The sequence below is a fragment of the Mobula birostris genome, chromosome 7, assembly GCF_030028105.1.
Source record: "Mobula birostris isolate sMobBir1 chromosome 7, sMobBir1.hap1, whole genome shotgun sequence".
Classification (NCBI taxonomy): domain Eukaryota; kingdom Metazoa; phylum Chordata; class Chondrichthyes; order Myliobatiformes; family Myliobatidae; genus Mobula; species Mobula birostris.
In genome coordinates this window covers 158114128-158140547 of record NC_092376.1, presented here as the reverse complement: position 1 = coordinate 158140547, position 26420 = coordinate 158114128, and the positions used below count along the sequence as shown (strand labels likewise).

At 37.9% G+C, this 26420-nt stretch overlaps 1 protein-coding gene across 2 annotated transcripts; it reads left to right on the top strand.

The window, feature by feature from the left end:
- The first annotated feature begins 1511 nt into the window (after nt 1-1511).
- zcchc10 (zinc finger, CCHC domain containing 10) lies at nt 1512-23447 on the top strand. Of its 2 annotated transcripts, XM_072264007.1 has the most exons (4): nt 1512-1562; nt 8574-8735; nt 14996-15034; nt 18908-23447. In XM_072264007.1, exons 1-4 carry the CDS (start codon nt 1522-1524, stop codon nt 19158-19160), a joined length of 495 nt encoding a protein of 164 aa, XP_072120108.1. In that variant the 5' UTR covers nt 1512-1521; the 3' UTR covers nt 19161-23447. The 2 variants fall into 2 exon arrangements, with proteins under 2 accessions (XP_072120108.1, XP_072120109.1); XM_072264008.1 differs by lacking the exon at nt 14996-15034.
- Nucleotides 23448-26420: the final 2973 nt, after the last annotated feature.

Below are 26420 nucleotides of genomic sequence, written 5' to 3'. Positions count from 1 at the left end.
ACACACAATATTCCAAGGTAGCCTATCCAAAGTTTTATAAACCTGCAACTTGACTTACCAACTTTTATACTCAATGCCTCAAATAATAAGGCAAGCCACCATACACCTTCTCTATCACCCATTCCTCTTTCAAGGAGCACCCCAATTGTCTTACACCCCAAAATCACTCCATACATCATTTCTCCTAAGGGTCCTGCTCTTTATTATATACTTCCCTCTTACATTTGACCTCCCAAAACACACCAACTTACACTTGTCCAGATTAAATTCCATCTCTCATTTCTCCACATATATCTCCAACTGATCTACATCCCGCTATATCCACTGACAACCTTCGTTATTATACACAACTACGATTTTAGTGTTGTCAGCAAATTTGTGAATCAGCTTCATTTTCATCCAAATCATTTATATATTTCACAAACAACAGCAGTCCCAGCACTGATCTCTGTGGAACACCCTAGTTATGACTCCAGACAGAGAACCACCCTTCACCACTATGCCATGTCTTCTATGGCCAAGCCAGTTTTGAATCCAATCCACCAAATTACCATGAATCTCACATACCTTAACCTTCTGGCTCAGCCTACGAGTAGTCTTATTGAAATATTTACTGAACTTCAAGAATACAACATCCACTGCCCTACCCTCATCAGCCATCTTCATCATTTCATCAAAAAACTCAATCAGGTTTGAAAGACATGACCTCCCTTGCACACAGCCAAAATGACTATTCCTAAAAACTCTGCACTCTTCTAAATGCCAGTAATTCCTATCCCTAAGAATCTTCTCCAATAATTTCAGTACAACAGACATAGGAGCACCAACTAGTAACTTGTTGGATAATCCATAACACCATGCTTAAACTAACACTGCAGTCCTATGGGACCTCACCTGTAGCTAAAGGGTCTGTCTGTCTGTATCTTGTTTTATGGCAGTTGGCATCCAGCTTAATGGTGCATTACCGCCACTAGCTAAAGGGTCAAATCTTAATATGAATTTTAATCTAACAAAAACATCTAGAGAATTTAAATTTAAGCAAATAAATGCATATGGGTTAAAATATTTTCAGAAACGTAAACTATGAAACTACTGGATTGCGGCGAAAATTCACCTCGTTCTAAAATAAAGGAAATCTGGTATCACTTCCCAATGTGTGACTCCAGGTTTAACTGCGTCATCAATTCCGGGGTAATTAGTGATAGCTACCTTTATCTGCAATGTCAACGTGCCCCAGAAAGGAAAAAAAACTCAAAAATTAACCTTAAATTACATGGTACCAACGACATTGACAAGTACCAGGCTGCATTTTTGAGAGTGCTGATTAGCAAATATAATTTTGACCTCAAGAAAGCAAATTCATTTTTAACAATCTAAAAACTATCCCGGTCTCCAGAAAGCATTTAAACTCGGGAATATTGAGTTTACATTTCTGTATATACACACAGCTTCGGCTCCCAGGCCTGTTGAGAACTCTGGATTGTTGCCTGGAGACGGCCTGGTGCATTTTGGGAAGCCAAGATGGCGACACCTATGCATAGGCTTATCGCTCGCAGACAAGCGTGAGTATACGGGTTTCCTTTAATTTTCGCCGTTCAATGAGAGCAAGAGACCGTTGTTGTGGCTTTCTGAAGTCTGTATTGTTTGGAGGATGAGTGCATAATGGCCTTTATCTGGGGGGGGGGTGAGGTTGGTAAAGTAGTTTCCATCTTCAACCCAGGCCCCAACCTCTCGCCAAATATCTGGTGGCGGTCGAGTTTACACAACCACGTAAAGACCATGCTGTGCACTTGAATCATTGACATGGAGGAACTTGTAGTCGCGAAGTTTATCCTTACAATTAACACAGGAAATACTTAGCAGTCCAAGCAACATCAGTGAAGGGGAATCAGAGCTGACGTTTCAGCTTGATGACGGATCATCAGAATTGACACTGAAACGTTTGCTCTGTTTTCCAGCACCTGTTGAATTTCTACCTTTCGCTTATAAACATTTTAGTTTGAGTTTCAAAATAACCACCTTTTTATCATAATTCCTTTTAAAACAAATAAAACGTTCTGGTAATGGGTGTAATTTGTACAAAGCATGTATCCTTCACATTGTAAGATAATGCTTTGACTATTCTGGGTTTTTTACCAGCGTGGTGATTGAGGGATAAATACTTGTCGATCTAATGTAATGCCGCAACTTTTTTAACATCCACATAATACCTCGCTTCTGGCATTACTAACAAGATCATTGCTTATGTATACTCCTAATTTGCCTTCTGAAGGTGATGATGTGTCGTCGTCCTAATACCTTACAATCATTCTGGAATAGATAATGGTTTTGCTGTGTAGAAGTTTGAGGATTTTGGTACAGATGACGAAGGACCTGTTATAAAATCAGGATGAATTGTGACTTGGAGGGGAGCTTATAAGAGATGGTGTTCTAGCTTTGTTCTCTGATGTAGTTGAGGGGGAAGATTTGGGAGGTGCTAATCAAGTAATTGCAGTTTACTTTATAGACTTTTTGCATTTAATCACTCATTCAAAAGATGGTATTTCCAACATTGCAGCACCCCATCAGTACTGGATTGGAATGTTCAGGTCTCTTTCATTCGTTTGTTATGTGCTGTGTCGTATTAAGTGATCATGGTCTTTCCATGACCATGATTGTTCTTGGCAATTTTTTTCTACAGAAGTGGTTTGCCATTGCCGTCTTCTGGGCAGTACCTTGACAAGATGGATGACCCCAGCCAGTATCAATACTCTTCAGATCTGGCATCAGTGGTCGCATAACCAGGACTTGTGATATGCACCAGTTGCTCATATGACCATCCACCACTTGCTCCCATGGCTTCATGTGACTCTGATGGGGGGTTGGGGTGGGGAGGAGGCAATGCAGGTGCTACACCTTGCCCAAAGATGATCTGCAGACTAGTGAAGCGAAGGAGCACCTTACACCTCCTTTGGGAGAAACGTTATCTCCACCCAGCCATCCCTCAGGTCTGTTAGGGAGCTTAAATCTTCAATTGTTTGGTTCGAATGTGAGAGTATTTTGAATGAATAATGGCCATGTGTCACAAACTATCCTAAATCAAGATTAGTGAATTTTACTGTAATAGTTGAAGATCTTTCGTTCCAGTTTAGTTTCAATTTATTGTTGAGATTTCTTAGATGCTGATTGCAGTCCTCACCTGATATTAGTCTAAGATTAAACCGAACATAAGATCATAAGATATAGGAGCAGTATTAGGCCATTTGGCCTTTGAGACTGTTCTGCAAGAAAAGAATTGATGCAGGATTCAAACTTGCACAGTGAAACCCTAATGCATTTCTAGGCCCCGACTACTGTGCTTACCATGACAAACAGTTCACAGACCTGATGTTGTAATTGATTCAGTGGTAGGCTTCAGCTTACAAGGCTGCATGTTTCTAAGGCTAACTGTTGACTCCTGCTTCATGTCATCAGCTATGAAACAATGTCTGTGTTACCGCTAGTCTTAATTCTAATATGGTTTTAGCAAATTGAAATGTTCTACTATCCAAAAACTTGAGAAAATCATAGCATCTTTAGTCTTTTGTGTCTCTTTAAGTGCAAGTTGTCTCTCAAAAATGATCTTAAACTCCAAAATCTCTAGGTTGTCAAAAATACTAACTGAGTCTACCTATACACAAACAAAAGAAAATCTGCAGATGCTGGAAGTCCTTAGTCATATACAATATTATGCATTTTATTCTTTATTGTTACAAAGTTTGTTTGAAATACTTTTGTGTATTGGTGTCTCAGTTTGTATTCATATACAATGGCTAGTTATAAAAACATAAATTACCACAGTAGTTAATCATCTAGATTTTAAATAATTGTGAAAAATATTTAAATGTCTTCCATCTTAATATTGTTAAGCTATCTTACTAGACTGTTGTATAGTTAAGCATCATTCTTTCGGTATTCGACATCATTTAGGCATGTTGAAAGCTAAACCTATTGCCTCCTTCAATTTTACCTTTTTCATCACTGTTCGTGCATAATCTGCAGATTTTCAGAATTGTCCATGTTCAGCTTCATCATTGTGTTTGCCACTCTCATCCAAAATTTAGTAACTTTTGATTTGTTTGTGCTTCTTTTCATCTTTTATAAATTAGCATCATTGGTAAATTTAACTAAATATCTCCAATTTTCTGTCCTTCACATTAGCGAAATACATTGAAATTAATAAGTCTCAACAAGGGCTCCTATTTTGACTTGCTCAGTACCTGCACCTAAGCATCTCACTTCTAACAAGTACCATTAGTTTTACCACTCTCAGCTGAGGTATTTTCAATTCCAGTGTTTATCTGCAAGTTCACAGTTTGATTTTATGTGAAACTTGAAATACAATTTGGAAACTCATCATGGCATTTTCAAGCTCCACTAAGCATCTGTGTAGTTCACTTGGAGTTGTTATTCCTCAAATAAATTAAGGAGATTGGTCAAATAGGATCTGTCACCCATCATGTGTATGAGTATTGTATAGCCTCTTTTCATTTAAATTGCATTACTCTGCACAAACAGTACCGACATTCATGTTTATTTGAAAGTGTTATTTCAGAAATGAGTTTGTACTTTGAATTGTATCATCACACAAAAGTATTTCCAATGGTAAAATCAAATATTATAAATAATTGCAGACCCAGAAAACTTCTAATCTGCAGTGGGGAGGAATGTTTAATGTCAAAATATTCTTTTTGTATTTGTCATTTATTGAATGCCTGAAAGATAATCTAGCTCCAGACTTTCCAGTTTAGAAGTTGACAGTTCCACTTGGAACTGCTAGCATTGCTTTTTGTAATTGCTATGAAGTTTGGAACTCCAGAATGAAGGCAGTAAACATGAACTTGCCTCAACTGATTGCTGAAACAGCAACAGTAGGTTTTGTAGATTATCAATCAAGGAATGCAAATCTCTGTACCATTCCCAGCCCTTGGGTTGCCAGCTATACCAGCAAGCTTATTTCTGTAAATTGAAAGATGCACCTGCATTTAAAAAAGTAATTTTATGATAAATTTCTTAATTTTGATTTAATCAAATTATTCACATATTTGTGTCATAGTGTCCTAATTTAACAAAAGTACAAAGACAGTTTTTAGTTTTTGATTTTCTTGAATGTCATAGATGTTCAGTTTCGGTGATGGTTTTATTACCCACTGATTCTATAGGTAGATCAATTGGCTGTAAAAAAAAAAGCAGCAGCAGCAACTGGAGCAATGGGATCTGTCAGTAGTTTGCTTTTACTGAAAGAGACTGCAATCTATTGGACTCATTGATCACCTAGCCAAATTTTATACCCAGAGATTCTTGGCAAGCAAACTGAGATTTAGTTGATATTTTTTTATTGGAGGGTTTGGCTGTTTTGAACTTCAAATTATTTTCACTACAGGTTTCCCCCGCCATCTGAAGGTAGAGGGTTCGTATGAACGGTCCGTAAGCCGAAATGTCATAAAGCGAAGAAGCAATTACCATTTATTTATATGGGAAAATTTTGTGAGCGTTCGCAGACCCAGAAATAACCTACCAAATCATGCCAAATAACACATAAAACCTAAAATAACAGTAACATATAGTAAAAGCAGGAACGATATGATAAATACACAGCCTATATAAAGTAGAAATACTTCTCTACAACGATTGCCTGCACAGATCTCCGTAACGAAAATCTCACGCAAGCGCTGTTGGCATAAAGGCGCTCTCCAGTAACCTTTAAACTATGAAGCTGCCAAATCTACCAAATAACACGTAAAAATAGACAGCCTATATAAAGTAGAAATAATGTATGTACAGTGTAGTATCCCTTACGGGAATCGGGAAAACACCGAGCACACTGATGATGGTGTGTTAGACTGAGTCGTTGCAGGTTGGGTGGTACAGTGGCCCCCACCCTCCAGGCCGCTGACTGATACATTGCCATGAAGCATGCAGGGGTAGCCGGGAGGCACACAGCAATAAGCAAATCTATGAGAAAGCTGCTTTATTTATACTCGTTGATGTTGAAGGCTATAGTTATTTATTACTTCTGCCGGCAGAAACTTAGTACAATCATAATTAACACGATTCAAAGTATTTCAGTATCAGCTTTGGTAATCTTGCTGAGAATGTAGTCATGCAGGAAAATAAAGCAGGAGTTAAGTAATCAGACCTTTGTGTCTGCTCTGCCTTTCAATGAGATCAAGTTTGATGGCTCAGTACCACTTTACAGAATTAAACTGATATCTTTTGATTCTTTTACTGTCAAAAACTATATCAAACTTCTTCTTAATATACTCTAACACTGTGCCTCCATATCCTCATTGCTTAGAGAATTCTAAAAACTGATCCAACTGTGGGTGAAGATGTACTATCTCATCTTATCCTGAATGGCTGCCTCATTTTTTTGAAAATGCAAGGCATGACACTAAATGCTATAGTCAGGGAAGACATCATTCCTTTGTCTATCCAGTCAAGCCTCAAGAATTTTGTACATTGGAATGAGATAACCCCTACATATACATACACACCCAGTCTGCTTGATGGCTTTTTCTTTGAAAACCTGCTGTTGCAGTAATCAGTCTGTAGATCATTGCTGCATTTCATAATGCAAGTACAGTGGATTCCCGTTAATGTGGCCATCGGTTAGTCAGAGCAGCCACTTAATTGGGACAGGACACTGTTGTCAACAGTTTCTAACCAGCATCAGTCGCATGCACTTATGGAGCTGGTAGACACTACACCTTAGAGCAAGCAATTTTCGAATGGTGACACTTGTGTGTGTTTGTTTTCAAAAAGCAGTGATTTTTGTCACTTGACAGTTGGTGAGAAATGACCATTAAGAAAATTCAGAATTGTTTTGCTCATTATGGTTTCAATTGTTCAGGCTTGGTGATGCCAGAAAGAGTTGGGAGTGAAAATGAAACTACTTCACTACTTCGACAAGTTATGAACTACGAAGAATTTGAAGGTGTGGACAATCATCTCGCGTGTTACATTGAAAATGAAGATTTGGAAGATACAATCATCAAAGGCAGTCCATTATGTGCACTAGGTCCTGCACTGATGTTGTTCATTTACAGTCAATCAACAGAACATGGCAGCATACACTGGACTAATTCCTCCATTGGTAACTATTAGAGATAAATAGCATGGTAGTAATTTTCATCATGTTCTTTATGTATTTCATTTAAATACATAATTTGTTACTCAGATAAATGGTAGTGCATTTTTTTTAATAATGTTTTAACTATTTCCATGAAACTTCACTTAATTGGGCCAAAATGTTCTGATGTTTCCCAATTAACCGGAATCCACTGTATATTCTTCTCTGAGAATATCAAATCAGCACACAATATTCCAAGGAAGGTCTCACCAGTGCCCAATATAATTCTCTATTCCTGTACTCGTTGACTGATATACCCCTAGCCATCTAAACTGTATCTGTAAACTATACCTGTGATGATTTTGGAATCTATATACGCAGGATTTTGGTTAATTGGAACACATTAGGAACAGTACATTTTGGCCCAAGTAAGCGACTGCCTCAATTAGCTGAAGTTTAATGGAAGTAGTTTTAAAAAGACAAACTACCACTTAATTGAGTAACAGATTATGTACTTAAATGAAATACATAACAGGTTGGAACATTACCAATATTACTACAGTACTAAAACTGCATATTAGTACCTCATAGTTATCAACGGAGGGACTGATTAGTGTTCACCGCCATGTTCTTTTGACTGTAAATAAACAAAATCCGAGCAGACACTGAGATAATGCACTGCATTGCCTTCCTGCATGAAGTAGTGTCAAAAATCACTGCTTTTTATTTGGCATTGGTCAATCCAAATCAATAACATAACACAAACATATGCAACTGACGCTATTTTAAAAATTGTTTGTCCTAGTCATGGTGTAGTGACTAACAGCTACACAGGTGCATGCAACTAACACTAGTTAGAAACTATTGCATCCATCAAATCCTAATTTTCATTGTAACGTCCAAGAAGTTAGATGGCACCTTCAAATTCTTCATAGTTCCTAAATTGCTGAAGTTGTGGAATCATTTCACTTTCACTCCAGACCATTTTGGCACCTCTATACCTGAATGCTAGAATCTCCAATGAGCAAAGCAGTTCTGAATTATCTACTGCTTATTTCTCAGCAACTATCAGTGACAAATACCACTGCTTTTTGAACACAAACATACACAAGTCTCGCTATTTAAAAACTGTTCACTCTAAGCATGATGTAGTGTCTAACAGCCACACAAGTGCACACAACTGATGCTAGTTAGAAACTGTTCGGCAGCAGTCTTCACCCCAACTAGGTAGCATTGTGTCCCAAATAAATGAAGGAAATCCCAGCTATTTTATCAACTTGTTTTTGTTCTTTCAGAATACTCCCAAATAAGCAGCTGCTGATAACTGATGGCCCAATTAACCAGAATCCACTATTTTTAGATTGCAGACCACACTTCACAAAAATGTTGAATAAATATCCAAAACAGGTTTGTTTAATTTCCTCAATTGTGTATTGAAAAACTTAGCTTGATTAAAAGTTTTTTTTTGTTTTGTTCATTTTAGGGAAGCTAATAAGCAACATGTTCGATGTCAAAAATGTTTAGAATATGGTCACTGGACCTATGAGTGTACTGGAAAACGGAAGTATCTACATAGACCATCACGAACCGTGCAGTTGAAAAAGAGTTTAAAAGAAAAACAGAATAAATTAGCATTACCAGCAAGGTAGGTTCATTTATGTTTGTTATCCTATTTCTGCAACAGTTCACTGGATTAATATGCTGCAGTGCATGGGTTTCCTCGTGTATGATTGAATTCTTGAGGTAAGAGGAGGGAAACCACAATTGACTTCCGCAGTCTCAGCTAGAACAAGAGAACTAAAATTTTTGATCGTTAATCACTACTGCTGCCAGAAGCATGGCCCACTTTGTGTAAGAACTTGAGGTTCTACATATTTGCTTGCATGTAAAACATGCTGAACGAGTGTTACTGGTTTCTTAAGGTTGTTCTAGCCAGGGGATGGTAGTGGGTTTAAGAGCTCCCACTACCTATTAAATTGTCGGCCAGTGGTGTAGTGGCATCAGCACTGAACTTTGAAGTGAATGGTCTCAGGTTCGAATCCAGCCGGCTCCTTGCACGCTTTCCATCTCTGCTGGGCTGAGCATCAAGCTAGCACCTGAGCCTCGTAAAGAAAAAGCAGACAAATGCTAAAGAAATGACAAGGTTGCCACACGAGGCGGGGAGAGGAGCAACAACCTCCAATGCTCCCAATGGTGTGTGTCTCAAGTAGCCTCTGGCAACCAAGTCCAGTTCCGGGCCTTCACGTATGGCTCAGCTACTCAGCCCAGCAGAACCATTTCTACTGACAGAAGAAAGGCAAAGGCGGCTTACTAGCGCCTTACAGTTTGGGGCAGATGGAGCTCGTCAGCAATGATTGACAGCTCACCGAGGGAAAGGTAAACTCTGATCTTAAACCTCCACTGCCTTGCAGAAGGCTTCGTGGGGAAGGCGTAAGGAGGAAACGCCAAGGAAAAAAATCCAGAGCTGGAGTCCCTGAGACAGTCCTACATAGAGTTCAACGCTGACTGGCAACCCCTACAAGGCTGCTGCTGCCAAACTATATTGGACTCTGCCATTCCTTGGGATTCATCCTCTGTGTGGAGAGGGGGAACCTGCTATTACATGGGCAACAGCTTGATCTCCACACAGATATCAGACTTGCGCTTCACTTAGACAACTGGGACATAACATCCATGGTTGACCCTGATCAGTAGAGGGCTTCAAGAAGTGTTACAGCTTCTGAGAGAAGGTCATTAAGAGTTACTTTTAAACAGAGAGAAGTGGGGTGGTAAGAGGAAAATAAACTTTTGTTCTGGCTGCCGTCACTTCATCTTTATACTCCCCCGACATCATTATTTGAGTATGTAAGATAATTACTCCATGTTAACTCCAGTTTTATTGAAGTACATGGGTAAGAACGTGGCATATGTGATGTTATTTGGGGAAGAATCACAAAAGCAAAGTATTTTTATGATATTTGTTAATATTGATGTTCGAAGGAACCTTTGAGTCCTTGTACAGAAGCCACTGAAAGCTAATGTGCAGTCAGCAAGCAATTAGGAAGGCAAATGTTAATGTTGACTTTTATTACAAGATGATTTAAATACAGCAGTAAAGGTGACTTACTGGATTTATTTAGGCCTTTAGTGAGCACACCTGAAATACTGTGTGCACTTTTGATGTCCTTTCATATAAAATAATAAGAGAGATTGCAATGAATATTCACCAGACTGTTCAATGTAAATTTATTATCCAAATACATGTATTTCACCATATACAACCCTGAGATCATCTTCTTGGGGCATAGCAAATCCGAGGACCATAATAGAGTCAATAAAAGACCATACTCACAAGGCTGACAAACAACCAACATGCAAAAGACCACAAACTGTGCAAATATAGAAGAGGAAAAAAATAATAATCAGCAATAAATATGAAGAACATAACGCGAAGAGTCCTTGAAAGTGAGTCCATAGGTCATTGGAACAGTTCAGTTCATAGGCAAATGAAGTTCAATGTAGTTAACCTCACCTGTTCAAAAGCCTGGTGGTTAAGGGGTAATAACTTTCCCAGAACCTGGTAGTGTTGAGTCCCGAAGCTCCTGTACCTGCTTCCTGATGGCAGCAGTGAGAAGAGAGCATGACCTGGGTGGTGGGGTCCCTGATGGTGGATGTTGCTTTCCTACAACAGCACTCCTTATAGATGTGCTCAATGAAGGGGAGGGATTTACCTGTGATGGACTGGGCAGTATCCACTACTTTTTGTAGGATTTTCCATTAAAGGGGATCGGTGTTTCTATACAAGGCTGTGATGCAATGTCAGTATACTCTCCACCACATATCAATAGAAATTTGTCAAAGTATTAGATGTCATGCCAAATTTTTGCAAACTCCTAAGGAAGGAGAGGTGCTGCTGTGCTTTCTTTGTAATTGCACTTGCATGGTGGGCGCAGGGCAGGTCCTCTGAAATTATAACACTGAGGATTTTACAATTGCTGACCTCCTGTTCCAGGAACAGGAGTTTTATCATAAGAGATGAGATTGAATAGACAAGATCCAAATTTCTTGCGACCTTTGTCTAACACATTTTAATTCCACATCCCATTCCCATTCTGATATGTGTATCCACGGCCTCCTCTATTGTCAAGATGAAGCCACACTCAGGTTGGAGGAACAACACCTTATATTCCGTCTGGGTAGCCTCCAACCTGATGGCATGAACATTGACTTCTCTAACTTCCGCTAATGCCCCACCTCCCCCTCGTACCCCATCCGTTATTTATTTATATACACACATTCTTTCTCTCTCTCTCTCTCTCTCCTTTTTCTCCCTCTGTCCCTCTGACTATACCCCTTGCCCATCCTCTGGGTTTTTCCCCCCCCTCCCCCTTTTCCTTCTCTCTGGGCCACCTGTCCCATGATTCTCTCATATCCCTTTTGCCAATCACCTGTCCAGCTCTTGGCTCCATCACTCCCCCTCCTGTCTTCTCCTATCATTTCGGATCTCCCCCACCCCCTCCCACTTCCAAATCTCTTACTAGCTCTTCCTTCAGTTAGTCCTGACGAAGGGTCTCGGCCTGAAACGTCGACTGTACCTCTTCCTAGAGATGCTGCCTGGCCTGCTGCGTTCACCAGCAAATTTGATGTGTGTTGCTTGAATTTCCAGCATCTGCAGAATTCCTCGTGTTTACGTAAGAGAAAGAATTTCTTCACTTGGATGGTGACAAATTGTTTACCCCAGAGGCTTTAGGCATGTTCATTACGTTCATTAAAAAGTAAGATTAGTATATTTTGTACATATTAAGAGATATGTCTAACTGTTTCTGAACCTGCTGCCCATGGTAATAGGAAGAAGAGAGCATGGCCTGGATGGTCGGAGACTTTCATCATAGATGCTGCTTTCATGTGGCAGTGTTCTGTGTAAATGTACTCAATAGTGGGGAGAACTTTCCATGTGATGGACTGGGCTGTTTCCAACACTTTCAGTAGCCTTTTCAATTCCTGAGTATTGGTGTTTCTGTACCAGCCTGTGATACAGCCAGTTAGGAGACGCTCTGCAGTGCATCAGTAGAGGTTTGTCAAAGTTTTTGCTGACATGCCAAATCTACACATTCTTAGAAAGCAGAGGCACTATCGTGCCTTCTTTGTGATTAGACTTGTGTGCTGGTCCAAGGGTAAATCCGCTGATATGTTGACAAAGTAATTTAAAGCTACTGACCCTCCCCATCTCCATTCTTTTAATAAGGACTGGCTGATGGATTTTTGCTATGGTCAGCAGATCATCTGCTGTGGCAATGATGAATAATGAAGCAACTCCAAAGTGCCCGGTGGTGTACTCCATATTTTTCTTCTCTCTCTCCCACTGCATCCCACTTGCACTTGCCCTGTTCTAGTTTTAGCCTCTGGAACATCCCTGCTGTCATTTGTCTGTGATGTCAATCTGTGGAATTTCCTTCTTTAACCTACAACTGCATTTGTTAAGAAAATGCTTAAAATCCACCTCTTCAACTATCTGGTATAATATCTCTGAATTTTGTTTTTTTGTGGGATACTTTTTATCTTAAAGGTATTGTACAAGTACAATTCTTTTTCTAAGCTGATCGAAAGCTGATTTAGATCTAAATTTGTCTGATTGTTTTTGATTTTTGAACTCCAGCCACGTGCAGCAAGTGACCGAGTATAATTAGATCAATTAGATGTTTTTTTTTTCCAGAAAGCATGAAGTTCGACCTGTGAGTTAACTGCTTGGTGGAAAAGCTAGACAATGTACTTTAGAACATAAATCGTAGAACTGTATGGCACAGGACAGGCCCTTCATCCCAGGATGTTGTGCCGATTTTTAACTTTAGTTACAGTGGCATGCAAAAGTTTGGGCACCCCTGGTCAAAATTTCTGTTACTGTGAATAGCTAAGTGAGTAAAAGATGAACTAATTTCCAAAAGGCATAAAATTGAAGATGACACATTTCTTTAATATCTTAATCAAGAAAACTTTTTTATTTCAATCTTTTACAGTTTCAAAATAACAAAAAAGGAAAAGGGTCTGAAGCAAAAGTTTGGACACCCTGCATGGCAGTACTTACTAACACTCCCTTTGGCAAGTATCACAGCTTGTAAACGCTTTCTGTAGCCAGCTAAGAGTCTTTCGATTCTTGTTGGGGGATTTTCGCCCATTCTTCCTTGCAAAAGGCTTCTAGTTCTGTGAGATCCTTGGGCCGTATTGCATGCACTGCTCTTTTGAGGTCTATCCACAGATTCTCGATGATGTTTAGGTCGGGGGACTGTGAGGGCCACGGCAAAACCTTCAGCTTGCGCCTCTTGAGCGAGTCCATCGTGGATTTTGAGGTGTGCTTAGGATCATTATCCTATTGTAGGAGCTATCCTCTTTTCATCTTCGGCTTTTTTAGAGATGGTGTGATGTTTGCTTCCAGAATTTGTTGGTATTTAATTGAGTTCATTCTTCCCTCTACCAGTAAATGTTCCCCATGCCACTGGCTACAACACAAGCCCAAAGCATGATCGATCCACCCCCGTACGTAACAGTTGGAGAGGTGCTCTTTTCATGAAATTCTGCACCCTTTTTTCTCCAAACATACCTTTGTTCATTGTGGCCAATAACTTCATCAGTCCACAGGACTCGTTTCCAAAATGCATCAGACTTGTTTAGATGTTCCTTTGAACTATTTGAATAGAACTTTTTGGCCGCAATGAGCAAAGGTATGTTTGGAGAAAAAAGGGTGCAGAATTTCATGAAAAGAACACCTCTCCAACTGTTAAGCACGGGGGTGGATCGATCATGCTTTGGGCTTGTGTTGCAGCCAGTGGCACGGGGAACATTTACTGGTAGAGGGAAAAATGAATTCAGTTAAATACCAGCAAATCTGGAAGCAAACATCACACCGTCTGTTTAAAAAAAAAAGCCGAAAATGAAAAGAGGATGGCTTCTACAACAGGATAATGATCCTAAACACACCTCAAAATCCACAATGGACTACCTCAAGAGGCGCAAGCTGAAGGTTTTGCCATGATCCTCACAGTCCCTCGACCTAAACATCATCGAGAATCTGTGGCTAGACCGCAAAAGAGCAGTGCATGCAAGAGGGCCCAAGAATCTCACAAAACTAGAAGCCTTTTGCAAAGAAGAATGGGCGAAAATCCCCCAAACAAGAACTGAAAGATTCTTAGCTGGCTACAAAAAGCATTTAGAAGCTGTGATACTTGCCAAAAGGGGTGTTACTAAGTACTGCCATGCAGAGTGCCCAAACCTTTGCTTCGGGCCCTTTTCCTTTTTTGTTATTTTGAAACTGTAAAAGATGGAAATAAAAGTTTTATTAAAATGTTAAAGAAATGTGTCATCTTTAACTTTATGCCTTTTGGAAATCAGTTCATCTTTTACTCGCTTAGCTAGTCACAGTAACAGAAATTTTGACTGGGGTGCCCAAACTTTTGCCTGCCACTGTACATCCACAATATAGACATTATTAATGAACTGTGTCAATATCCTGGCCCAGCTTCATTTTGCTCTTCATCAGTAGTGAATCCAGGAAGGTATGTGCTCTTTGGACTCAGGAATTCTTAATCTGATCTGGTTTAATTTTAACAAACTCTCTGTGAAAGGCTATTTTAAATTTGCTTAAATCAGCATTCAAAAAGGCCACATCCTCAAATCCTCTTGTTTTACTCTGAGTAAATTGTACAAAAGTAACATTTATAAATATAGTTTGGGAGGAGGTTGAAGAAGAATTTGCCAAAAAATTTGTCCAGTACCAATTGTTGTCTCAAGTTTAGGATAAACACTTAACAAATTATTCTGCATCTTGAAGCATACAGGATATTAAGCTTATGTATGTCATTGGGTAAGATTTTAATGTTTAATATTGAAAATAAAATATTCAACCAAGAAGTTAATTGTTTTAAATTCCAACAGTGGACAAGGAAATGCAGAAAAGAAGATAAAGAAGAAAAGGTAATCTTAAAATAGCCATGATCTTATTATATAACTCTTCTCCATTCCTGCTGTACACTACACTACTTTTAAGATTTCAGTTCCATAGAGCATAGTGCCTGCCAGAATACCATCAGCCTGTTTCTTCCAACCTTCTTGGCATGATCCTCAATAATAATACTCCTTTCTTCTCAACCCCACCATTTCTCACTGATATCAACTCTTGTCCCATACTTCACTACAGTAAGGTATTTTTTGTGATTCTTGAAATCAATTATCAATTTCTGGAACTGTTAGTTTGTGCAGCAAGTACAGTATATGGTGCACATGTTTAAAAGAAGGCAGTTTGGGTTTGAAATCTATGTAGAAAAAAACTAAATATTGGGAAATGTGGTCCTCTCGAAATTGCCTTGACTGTGTTCAAATACGTTTTTCTAGATTATTTTTCAGTGAATTGACTTGGTTTTTATTTGTAAGCTTGATTCTAGGGATTTTATCTGACTACTGGTTGGTGACATCGATCTGGATCATGATGTATAATTGCCATGGGATTTCATAGAATAGTTTTGTGGACTAAAGCTCTATCCCTCAGTTCCATATGTTGAAACATAAATATCTTAATTTTAAAAAAATTATTATTGATCAAAACCACAATGAAATGTGTTCTTCATCTCTGAGTGTTATAAGTTGAACAGCAGAACTCTAGGCAAATTCTTTTTCTCAACAAAAAAAAACTTCAGATCGGAAGTAAAAATAAAATTCTGAAAATACACAGCACATAAGTATTGTAGTGACAAAAATCAGATTGTTTTGTTTGGGCACTCAGTAAGTGTGACTATCCATGGGGAATATTGCCTTTTCCTCATCAATAACATGACATCATGTTTTCTATCAATACTACTAACTTATTTGCTGTGTATTTACAGCAGCTTTCTGTTTCACTCATAGAAAAAGTAATACAATATATGAAATCTACTTCCACATAAGTTTAGATTAAATGTTAATAGAGCACTGGTTTCATAAACTTCACGATATTCCAAAGAGCTTCAAATCCAATTTACACATTACAAAGTGCTGCAAATGACTATTAGTTAAGCCTATGATCCACATCTTTTTGCGGCGAAGGTCAGATTGGTTATCTGAATCATTTTGGAGGGTCAGTCAAAGATTTCTACCTTGTGTGAGTCTTCTCAGTGAAGCCCCAACTTGGTGCATGTTCAGCAGCTCCATTTAAATTAGTCCATGAAATGGAGAAAAGTTTTAGATAATTCTTGAACAAATGTAGGTAATTATATTTAATTACAGTATTTTTAATTTATTTTTCTTTTAGTCTGTCTAAATTTTAATGTAATTACTAGCATGATTGTTTTTTAAAATAGACTTTGAATACTTTTTCAATGTTTCTAAATATCAAAGATCCCAGAGCTAAAATTTAGTTAAAACATGGGGGCATAATGTAAACAGTGTCAAAGCACTTTTTGGGTGGCTCTGTCAAACCAAAATGTTGTGCAAGCTGGCCTTGAAAATTTGCTACACGTTAGTGTGGGCCAAGAGAATACAACATGGGTTAGATGATGAGCATGTGTAAAAATCTAGTGTTTTTATTGGATGTAAAGATGCATGTTGACACTGCTCCAGCAAATTCCTTGTCTTCCAAAAGCCATATTACTGTACATTAAACTGGCACCACATTTGAGGATTTAAAAAGATATAAAAGTTGTATAAGACCTATGTTGATCTTTAAAGTCAATGTGTAGCTCTATTTCAAAGGTATATTAGCAGCAGAGTCCTGCTGAACTTTAAAGGAATGTGTGAAGTTACTTTGATCTAACCCAGACATCCCACCTCTCCCGGAAGTTCCGGGAGTCTCCGGCATATTAATAGTGGCTCTCTGCTGCCCGCAAATTATATACAATGTCACGGAAATCAATTTTTTTGAGAGTGAGCAAGAGCAAGCAAGAGAAAGCACGAGAGCAACCATGAGAGAGAGCGCGCGCATGCGAGAGCAAGCGAGATCGTGCGAGCGAGAAAGCGAGAGCACTTGAGAGCGCGAGCGACCAGAAGAGAGAGAGAGCGCGCGCCATGGTGGAGTGTTCCAAAAAAATTATAAAACGTACGTCACCCCAGACTACACTAAAGTGTACCCCTGCCTAATAGGGGTCAAAATAATGACACTGTTGCTCACTGCACTGTTTGCAACAGTGACTTTTCTATTGCCCATGGTGGGTTAAGACTGTAAAAGTCGTGTTGAGGTGAGTTTACCAGGTGTCATTCATTCATTCATTAGCATAGCTAACATTATTTAAACTAGCTGGCTAGCTGCTAATGAGCTACTCTATTGTAGACATCCCACCTCTCCCGCAAATTGATGGTGCTTCCTCCCTGAAATGAGTTTTTGCAGGGTGGGATGTCTGCTAACCTATTCTGAAGGTGTAAAATAGTACCTTGCCACCATGCACTATACTAAAATTGAGAACCAAGAACAGCAATTAAAGTAAGTGCAGCAGATGGAATTCCTCCATGCCCATGTGATCCAGCACAAACATATCTGTAGCCAGTCATTGTCTTGAAGAACCTTTGATTCAGAATCATTAAATTGCAGGTCGAGCAGCAGGCATCACTGCACGTTGGATGCTTTGTACAAAAGGGCATTTTTACACTTTATGGTGGGATTTTCTGCTTATATCAGTGTTCCTAATTAGGAGTATGACTACAGATAAGGCAAGTAACGGAATCCAGAATGCAGAATCCATCCATTACAATTACCCACTAGGTTTGAGGTTCTTCAGATATCTTCGGTTGAGAGGGCTTCATAATGGATGATCTCACAGAGTATGTCACTGGTTCCAGGAAAACATTCAAATTGGACCTCAATCATGTCATCTCTCAGCCTCCTTTGCTTCAAGAAAAACAGACCTAGCCTATCCAATCTTTCCTGATGCAACATCCTTAGAATCTTTTCTGCATCATTTCCACCTTAGTCATGCCTTTCCTATAGTGTGGCAACCAGAATTGCACACAGTACTCCGAATACAGCCTAACCAATTTTTTCTTTGGTTTAATTTATTGGTGTAGATTAAAGCTTGGTTAACTGACAGAAAACTGTGGGAATAAATAGGAAAATTTTTGGTTCAAAGATTGTGACCATTCAGATGCTGCAGAGATTACTGCTGGTGTTTTAAGTGTTTCTGAGTCCCAGTTTGATTTGTGATATTTTTGGGACTTATATGAAAATAACTGTGTAGACTAGGGTTGAAGTTTACAAGAATGAGGAATGATCTCATTGAATGTACTAAAACTCTTACAAGGTTGACCTTTAAGTCATAAGGATCGTGCTGCCCCCAATAGAAAGAGAAAATAAGAAAGAGACCATTATGGTTAGTAACTAAGTCGTTTCACTCACAGAGTGGTGAATCTTTGAACTACTCAGCTTGAGAAATGCAGAGTGTCAGTTACTGAGTATATTCATGAAAGAGTTCAATAGATTTTTGTATAAAAAAAATAAACTGAGGCAGCAAAATATTATTAAGGTAGAAGATCAATGATAATTTTTTTTCTGAATAGTGGAGCAGGAACAATGGCCTGAATGGCTTACTCCTCTTTATAATGAAGTAAATTTTTCATCTCAAGAATGGATATCTCATACTTTGATTTCATCCAATAGAGGAAGAATTCATAGTTACAGCCAATATGTTTTCAGCAAACTGGGTAAATTCAGAATAACTTGGCAAATACCATGCTTAGTTAAAACACAGGAAAACAGATAGAAATGTGTGTCACTTTTAAGATGCATATTATACAGCAATTGGAGACTTCACATTTTTAAGCAGTGACTATATTTGATTATATTATGAGAATATATTATGCTTTGTGTATTTACTTTCATTTTTCAAGGTCTCAGAGCATTAGCAGCAGCAGTAACAGCACTTCTACTGATTCATCATCAGACAGTGAAACATCATCCAATTCGTCCACATCAGAAAGCAGCAGCAGTGATGATGACAGTTCATCAACTGACAGCTCCTCATCTTCCTCAACCTCCTCATCAAGTGAAACATCATCTTCAGATTCGGACTCTGATTCTAGTTCCAGTAGTAGTATTAGTAGCTCTGATGAAGAACCACCAAAAAAGAGGCAAAAATCTTGACAGTACTCTTTGAGCAAGTTTCGTAAGCATCCTTGCAATTTGAAACAGTGTCTTTTTAACGTAACTTAAAAAATAAACTAGCTTCTTACAAAGAAACTGTTATAGACAAATTATGAATCAAACGTGAAGTGTTTGCCTAATGTTTGTGACCTTCAAATGTACCTGTCTACAATGAAGTTTTGGTCATTTTCTTTAAAGTGAATATTGTCCTTTTTTTCCTGTAGTGCATAGTAATTTTCATAAATTAATGCATCAGCATGCAAATATTAAAGTAGTCAAGGTACTCTGATAATTGAAAACCTGAAAACGTTGCAGCAAATGTTGGGCTACCTGGCTCATAGTATGTCATTGTGAAGAAGCTATCGACTTGGTCTCATTTCTCAAATCTTTCAAATTTTCCATTTCTTCCTTCCACTCCTCAGATATTTATTTATTTCACCTTCTGTTTATTGAATTATGGACTGTTGCTTCACAATTTGTCAATGTATTCTGTATAGCAGCAAGACTTTTTTTTAAAGTCAACTTCCCCTTTTGGAGAATGACTTAAATGTGTGCTATTTGGTTACTTATTTGTCAAATACTGAAATATATCTTCAAATATTATAAAGCTAATGGATATGCTCTCAACCTTGTTTGTGAAATTATTCCCAAAAAGCTATCAACAATAATTCACCTTTATAAGATGTACCATTGTTAAATGTTCTCTGTGCTATTTTTATAAATCTCAAATTAAATCTGTCCCCATTATTCTTACCCATATATGATTGTCTCCCTTTTTTTAAGCTTGATTTGTATGCATTGTTTTGGAGAAAGTGCATCTAGTTAAATTGAGACGAGGTTATTCAGTCAACAAGTTACTGCAAATTTGAACTTAAAATGATGCAGCTTTACTGTTCCTGTTTTTAATTAGCCACTGAGGTAATAAAGGCAAAAAAAATTATGTACATGTCTTGAGTGAATTCAGCATGTATGGACATGTGTGAAGGAAAAAAAATCAAGAGACATTACATTCATAGAGATGCAATGCCCATCTGCATTTTGAATAGTTATTAATCAGCTATGACCAAATATATTTACTACCATTTCCATACTATGTCCCTGTAAATCTTCAAGACAATTTTGTCATGCTTAATGGTTATATGCATAGCAGTTACTTTTTAAAAGAATATACAGTGGATTTCAGTTAATTGGGACATATCGGGACCAGTACATTTTGGCCAAATTAAGCGGCTACCCAAATTCACGGAGCATTCATGGAAATAGTTAACAGGGTGTGAAAAAGACAAACTACCATTTAACTGAATAACAAATTGTGTGTTTAAATGAAATACAGAACAAATTAGTGCACTATGAAGCTGTGTTATAGTATTAAAAAGCTGTAATAGTTCCTTATAGTTATCAATAGAGGAATTCATAATGTATGCTGCCATGTTCTTTTGACTGACTGTAAATGAGCAAAATCAACACAGACGCCTAATACAGATAATGCACTGCCTCCATTACCTACCTGCATGAATTAGTGTCAAAAATCACTGCTTTTTAATTTGGCTTCGGTCAGCCCAAATGAATAATGTAACACAAGCAGGTACAAGTAAAGCTATTTAAAAACTGTTCACTCTAAGCACAGTGTAGTGTCCAACAGCCACATAAGTGCACACGACTGAAGCTAACTAGAAATGTTGCATCCTCCAAATCTTCATTTTCGTTGTAAGATGATTGTTGATACCTTCAATTTATTTGGAGTTCCTAACTTGCTGAAGTAGTGAAATTGTTTCATTTTCCTTCTGGCCATTTCTGGCATGTCCGAGCCTGAATGTTTAAAAGCATAGTGAGTAAAATGGTTCTTAATTGCCTTACTACTTATTTCTCACCAATTATAAGTGACAAAAATCACTGCTTTTTGAACACAAGTGCACACAACTGCTGCTATGCAAAACTTTGCTCTCACGCAGTGTAGTGTCTAGTGGCCACACAAATGAATGCGATTGATGCTAGTTGGAAACCATTTGGCACCAGTTTCCGCTTCAATTAAGCGGCATAGTGTCCTAAATAAACAAAGGGAATCCCAGCTATTCTCTCGATTAGTTTCTGTTCTGTAAGAGTTTTTGTTCTTCAAATAAGTGGCAGCCTGATTAACCAGAATCCATTGTATCTCAATTTTTTAAGTGTTTGATCCTACTTTTAGACAAATTAATCCAGATAATTTGATTTTCCTGTCTACCCAGAATTAAGCCTACCATGTGAAATTCCATTAAAGTTCCAAATATTTCATTAATGAATTATATATTATACTATGCCAGCATTTTTTTCTCATCCTGTTTCATTTATCGTCCTTCCCTTTGCATTCTTCCTTTGGAGGACATACAGAATAATGTTTAACCTTTATCATCTTTCAATGCAATAGTTAACATGGTGTTAACCTAAAAGCGTAAGATTAAAATAATGAAAGTATTTCATTTAAAATACAAATACCTGGAAACTTTTAATAAAACCTTGTTAAATGTTATAATTTAAAATATGGTATCAGATTGGAGAGATATTACAATTGAACAAGAAAGTCTCTTGTTCTGTGATTGTCTTTCTTATCCCCTGGTTTGTAGGTTTACTCTCTCTACCTACATTAAATGCCTTATTCTTCTCCCTTTACATGATTTGATGTTTTTGCCAGGATAGGTGGTGCTTAATCTGTTGCCATTATACTAGTGCTGCATGAAACCAACTTGACTCATGATGGCTAAAGACTGCTTTTACTCGGTATTGACAAGTTGCTTGACATTAACGATTCCCCGTAAAGTTGGCTGGAGAGCATTAAGAGATAATGGAATGGAAGAAATAATTAAAAATTTGTAGATTTAGAAAATAATGAAGGAGTGGTGACAAATAATTCAGTTGTAATCGCATTCTGTTGCATCACTTGTGTGATTGCCAAATGCTATGTCCAATTTTCAGAAGCTTATTTCTGTCATTTGTATTTCTTAAAATGGAATTATTTTGGTGTGCAATCATTTTTGTCTTATCACATGCGTTCAGACATCTGTAAGTTGTTTACTGCATTTCAGCAAACATTTTCTTTTGCCTTTAAGTTGCTCATACAATATATCAAAGTTCCATAACTTTGTTGGAAATCACAAATGGAATTTAACTTTTTATACATCCATTGAAGCTGTGCTTCAGTTATTCTTATTCCAAATGAAAAACCCAAAAAATTCAACTTATTCGTAGGTTATACTTGCAGATCTTTATTTTAGAATTTGCATCCACACTGCATAAGTAAATGACTTGCCATCTCTTTAATTGTAGCTTTCAAGTCATGTACCTTTTCTGCTGTCAAATTCCATTGTCTTTCATCTGTCATCATTCCTTCAATATTTTCTAAATCTACACAAGTTTCTTTCCCCTACATGTTCTCCAACCAACTTCATAGTCTCCTCTAATGAACCACTAACTTAAAAGGAAAATCAAGATATTTGCTAATTGGACTACTTGTGTGTATTCTTGGATGTGGAAAATTGACACATTTTCAATCTTTGCAAGATAGCTAAATCTTTAATTTTAGAACAGTAACTGTTGTATATAAGTTCTGTTGCCAAATTGTACTCATTGCCCAATATTTTCAACAAGGAATGCTTCCATTTTATTTGTCCTTTTCCTTCCTCCTTTTCTAATATTTTATACAAGAATGTGTATTAGCAATGCTATGAATAAACTTTAATGAAACACAAGTATTTAAACTGCACCTATGCACATATATATTTCATAGAAAATGCATAATACAAGAGGCTGCCACTTAGCTGTTATCTGTGTATTTTCGTTCTTCTTAACTTCTGTATTATTTAAAAGTTCTCCAGAGACATTGTGGCTGAGCTACAGTTCCTTTTCCACAAGCAGATTTCTGGAAACCTGCCAAATCTGGCCCTGTATGGGTCAAAAATGTTGGTTTTTACAAGAATCAGAATTTGCTCTTGTGCAACATCTGCCTAGAGTGCTGGATAATAATCTTCCAACATTAATCTTCCAGTTTAACAGATGTAACTATCTGAAGTTTACTTTGCTTGTTTTAGTTTCACACTAGTACAGTTAATTGACGCATGTATTAAAGCACATATTAGCATGGTTGAACTTTAATTTTAGGTGTTTTGATTTGTTTTTCTGTGGAGGGTTAGTTTTTAGTAAATGTACTTCACATACTTTAAACTTTTAGAAAAGAGCATTATTTGTATGTTTCAGATTTTTCAGAAATGTATTAACTTTAAAAAATGTTGCCAGTATTTTAATATGTGAGTTAAATATTTCAAGACGATTGTTATTTCAATGTATATAAATTAAAACTTACGTCCTTTTCTGGTTGTAAATAAAGACTGCAAATGTGAATATTAGCAGCATTACTTTTTAAAGCAATATCAAATTATAAAATCTATATATGACTTTGTTTGATGTCAACTTCTCAAAAAAAGCTGTAGTTCATGCACTCCAAATACCCTATTTTGCAAAAAATATAGTTATTTGAGGTGAAGATAATTAGTTGTTCTCCAGAGCTTGAACTGCTTTTAGTGTGCTTTTTAGTTGAGATTGCTTTCAATTGGAATTTAAGCTAATAAGTCATTTTATTTGGTACACTGAGTACAGAAAACTGAATCTTGGTAAATTACACAAGGCAGAAATTTGGCAAGCTAGCTCGTAATATAAATGAAGATGCCAAAAGCTTTTTTCAGACAAATAAAGAGTAAAAGAGGCAAGAGTAGACATCACGCTGCTGGTATTTAACTCTGGAAGGGTAGTAATTGGGGGAGAAAAAGAAATGACTAATAAACTGACTAAGCATTTACTCACTCTTGCTTCAGTTAGTCCTGACGAAGGGTCTCGGCCTGAAACGTCGACTGCACCTCTTCCTAGAGATGCTGCCTGGCCTGCTGCGTTCACCAGCAACTTTGTTTGTGTTGCTTGAATTTCCAGCATCTGCAGAATTCCTGTTGTAAGCATTTGGCAACAGATTTCACTGTAGAAAGCATTAATTTTTTTTTAGTACTGTAATCGATCGGGTTTAATATCACTGGTATATGTTGTGAAATTTGTTAACAGCAGGAATACAGTGCAATACGTGATAATATAGAAAAAATAAATGAGTAAATCAATTACAGTAAGTATATGTATATTAAATAGATTAAAAATAGGGCAAAAACAAATAATAAAGTAAGATAGTGTTAATGGGTTCAATGTACATTTTGGAATCAGATGATAGAGGGGAACAAGCTGTTCCTGAATTGCTGAATGTGTGCCTTCAGGCTTCTGTACCTCCTTCCTGATGGTAACAATGAGAACAGGGCATGCTCTGGGTGGTGTGTACTTAACGATGGACACCACCTTCCTGAGGCCCTGCTCCTTGGTAATGTCCTGGATACTGCGGAGGCTAGTACCCAAGATGGAACTGACTAATTTTACAACTTTGGTTAGCTTTCAATCTTGTGCAGTAGCTCCCCCTCCCCCATACCAGACAGTGATGCAGCCTGTCAGAATGCTTTCCACAGTACCTTTGCAAAAGTTTTCGAGTGTTTTACGTGACAAATCAAATCTTCTCAAACTCCTAATGAAATATAGTTGCTGTCTTGCCTTTTTGATACCTACGTAGATATGTTGGGAGCAGGTTAGATCCTTAATGAGGCTAATCACTGCTACTGGGGCATAGTCTGCCAACAGTAGCTCTTCTGTCTGGGGCCAGTCCAGAAGGTCTTTAGAGCTTCTGTTGGTGTTTCTGTAGCACTGGGGTTTTACAGGATGGGTGTGCTAGCCCCATGCTCAACCCGTTGCAGCTGGGCTTTGGATTGTCCATGACAGACTTGCTGTAAAAGCCAGAAATTTGAGAGTCGGGAACAGATGTGAGTGTAGTCACTATTGCCAAGGAGAAGGTGTTTGGGAAGCTGAAAGGTCTGAAATTACATAAGTCACCTTGACCAGAAGGACTACACCCCAGGGTTCTGAAAAAGATATCTGAAAGGATTGTGGAGGCATTAGCCATGACCTTTAAAAAATCACTAGATTTGGGAATGGTTCCAGAGAACTAGAAAATTGCAAATGTCACTCAACTCTTTAAGAAGGGAGGGAGGCAAAAGACAGAAGATTACAGGTCCGTTAGCCTGACCAGTGATATGGAAAATGTTGGAGACCATTACTAAAGATGAGGTTTTGGGGTACTTGGAGGCATATGATAAAATAGGCTGAAATCAGCATGGTTTCTTTAAGGGGAAATCTTGCCTGACAAATCTCTATGAATTCTTTGAGGAAATGACAGGCAGGATAGAAAAAGGAGAGTCAGTGTTTATTTGGATTTTCAGAAGGCCTTTGACAAGGATCCACACATGAAGCTGCTAAACAAGGTCAGAGCCCTGGTATTACAGGAAAGATGCTAGCATGGATGGAAGACTGGCTGATTAACAGAAGGCAAAGAGTAGGAATAAAGGGAGCCTTTTCTGTTTGGCTGCTAGTGACTCGTGTTCTGTATGGGTTGATGGATCCTCAACTTACATATTATATCTTAGTGAGCTGGCTGAAGGAATAAGCCATAGATTATTTTCCAAACAGGGAGCAAATTTAGAAATTGGATGTGCAAAGGGACTTGGGAGGCCTAATGCAGTTTTCCCTAAAGACTAACTTGTAGGTTATGTTGATAGTAAGGAAGGCAAATACAATGTTAGCACTTATTTCAAGAGGACTCAAATATGAAAGCATAAATGTAATGCTAAGGCATTATAAAGCATTGGTCTGACTACATTTGAAGAATTGTGATCCTTTCCCATGTAAGAAAGGATGCGCTAGTATTGCAGGGTATTCCAGAGGAGGTACACAAGAATGTACCTAGGAATGGTAGGGTTAATGTATGAGGAGAATTTGATAGCTCTGACCTATACTCACTTGAGAATGGATGGGGGGGGTGGTGAAGATATTGAAACCAATTGAATGATGAAAGGTCTTGACAGAGTGGAAGTGGAAAGGATCTTTCAAATAGTAGGATAGTCTAGGACTAGAGGGCACAGCCTCAGAATACAAGGACATTGCCTTGGAACAGAGATGAGGAGGAGTTTCTTTAGCCAGATGATGATGAATCTGTGCAATACATTGCCACAAATGTCTATGGTGCTGAAGTCATTGGGTATATTTAAAGTGGACATTGATAGGTTCTTGATTAGTAGGGGCAGCAAAGGTTATGGGAAGAAGGCAGGAGAATGGGATTGAGGGGGAAAATAAACAGCCATGATTGAATGGCAG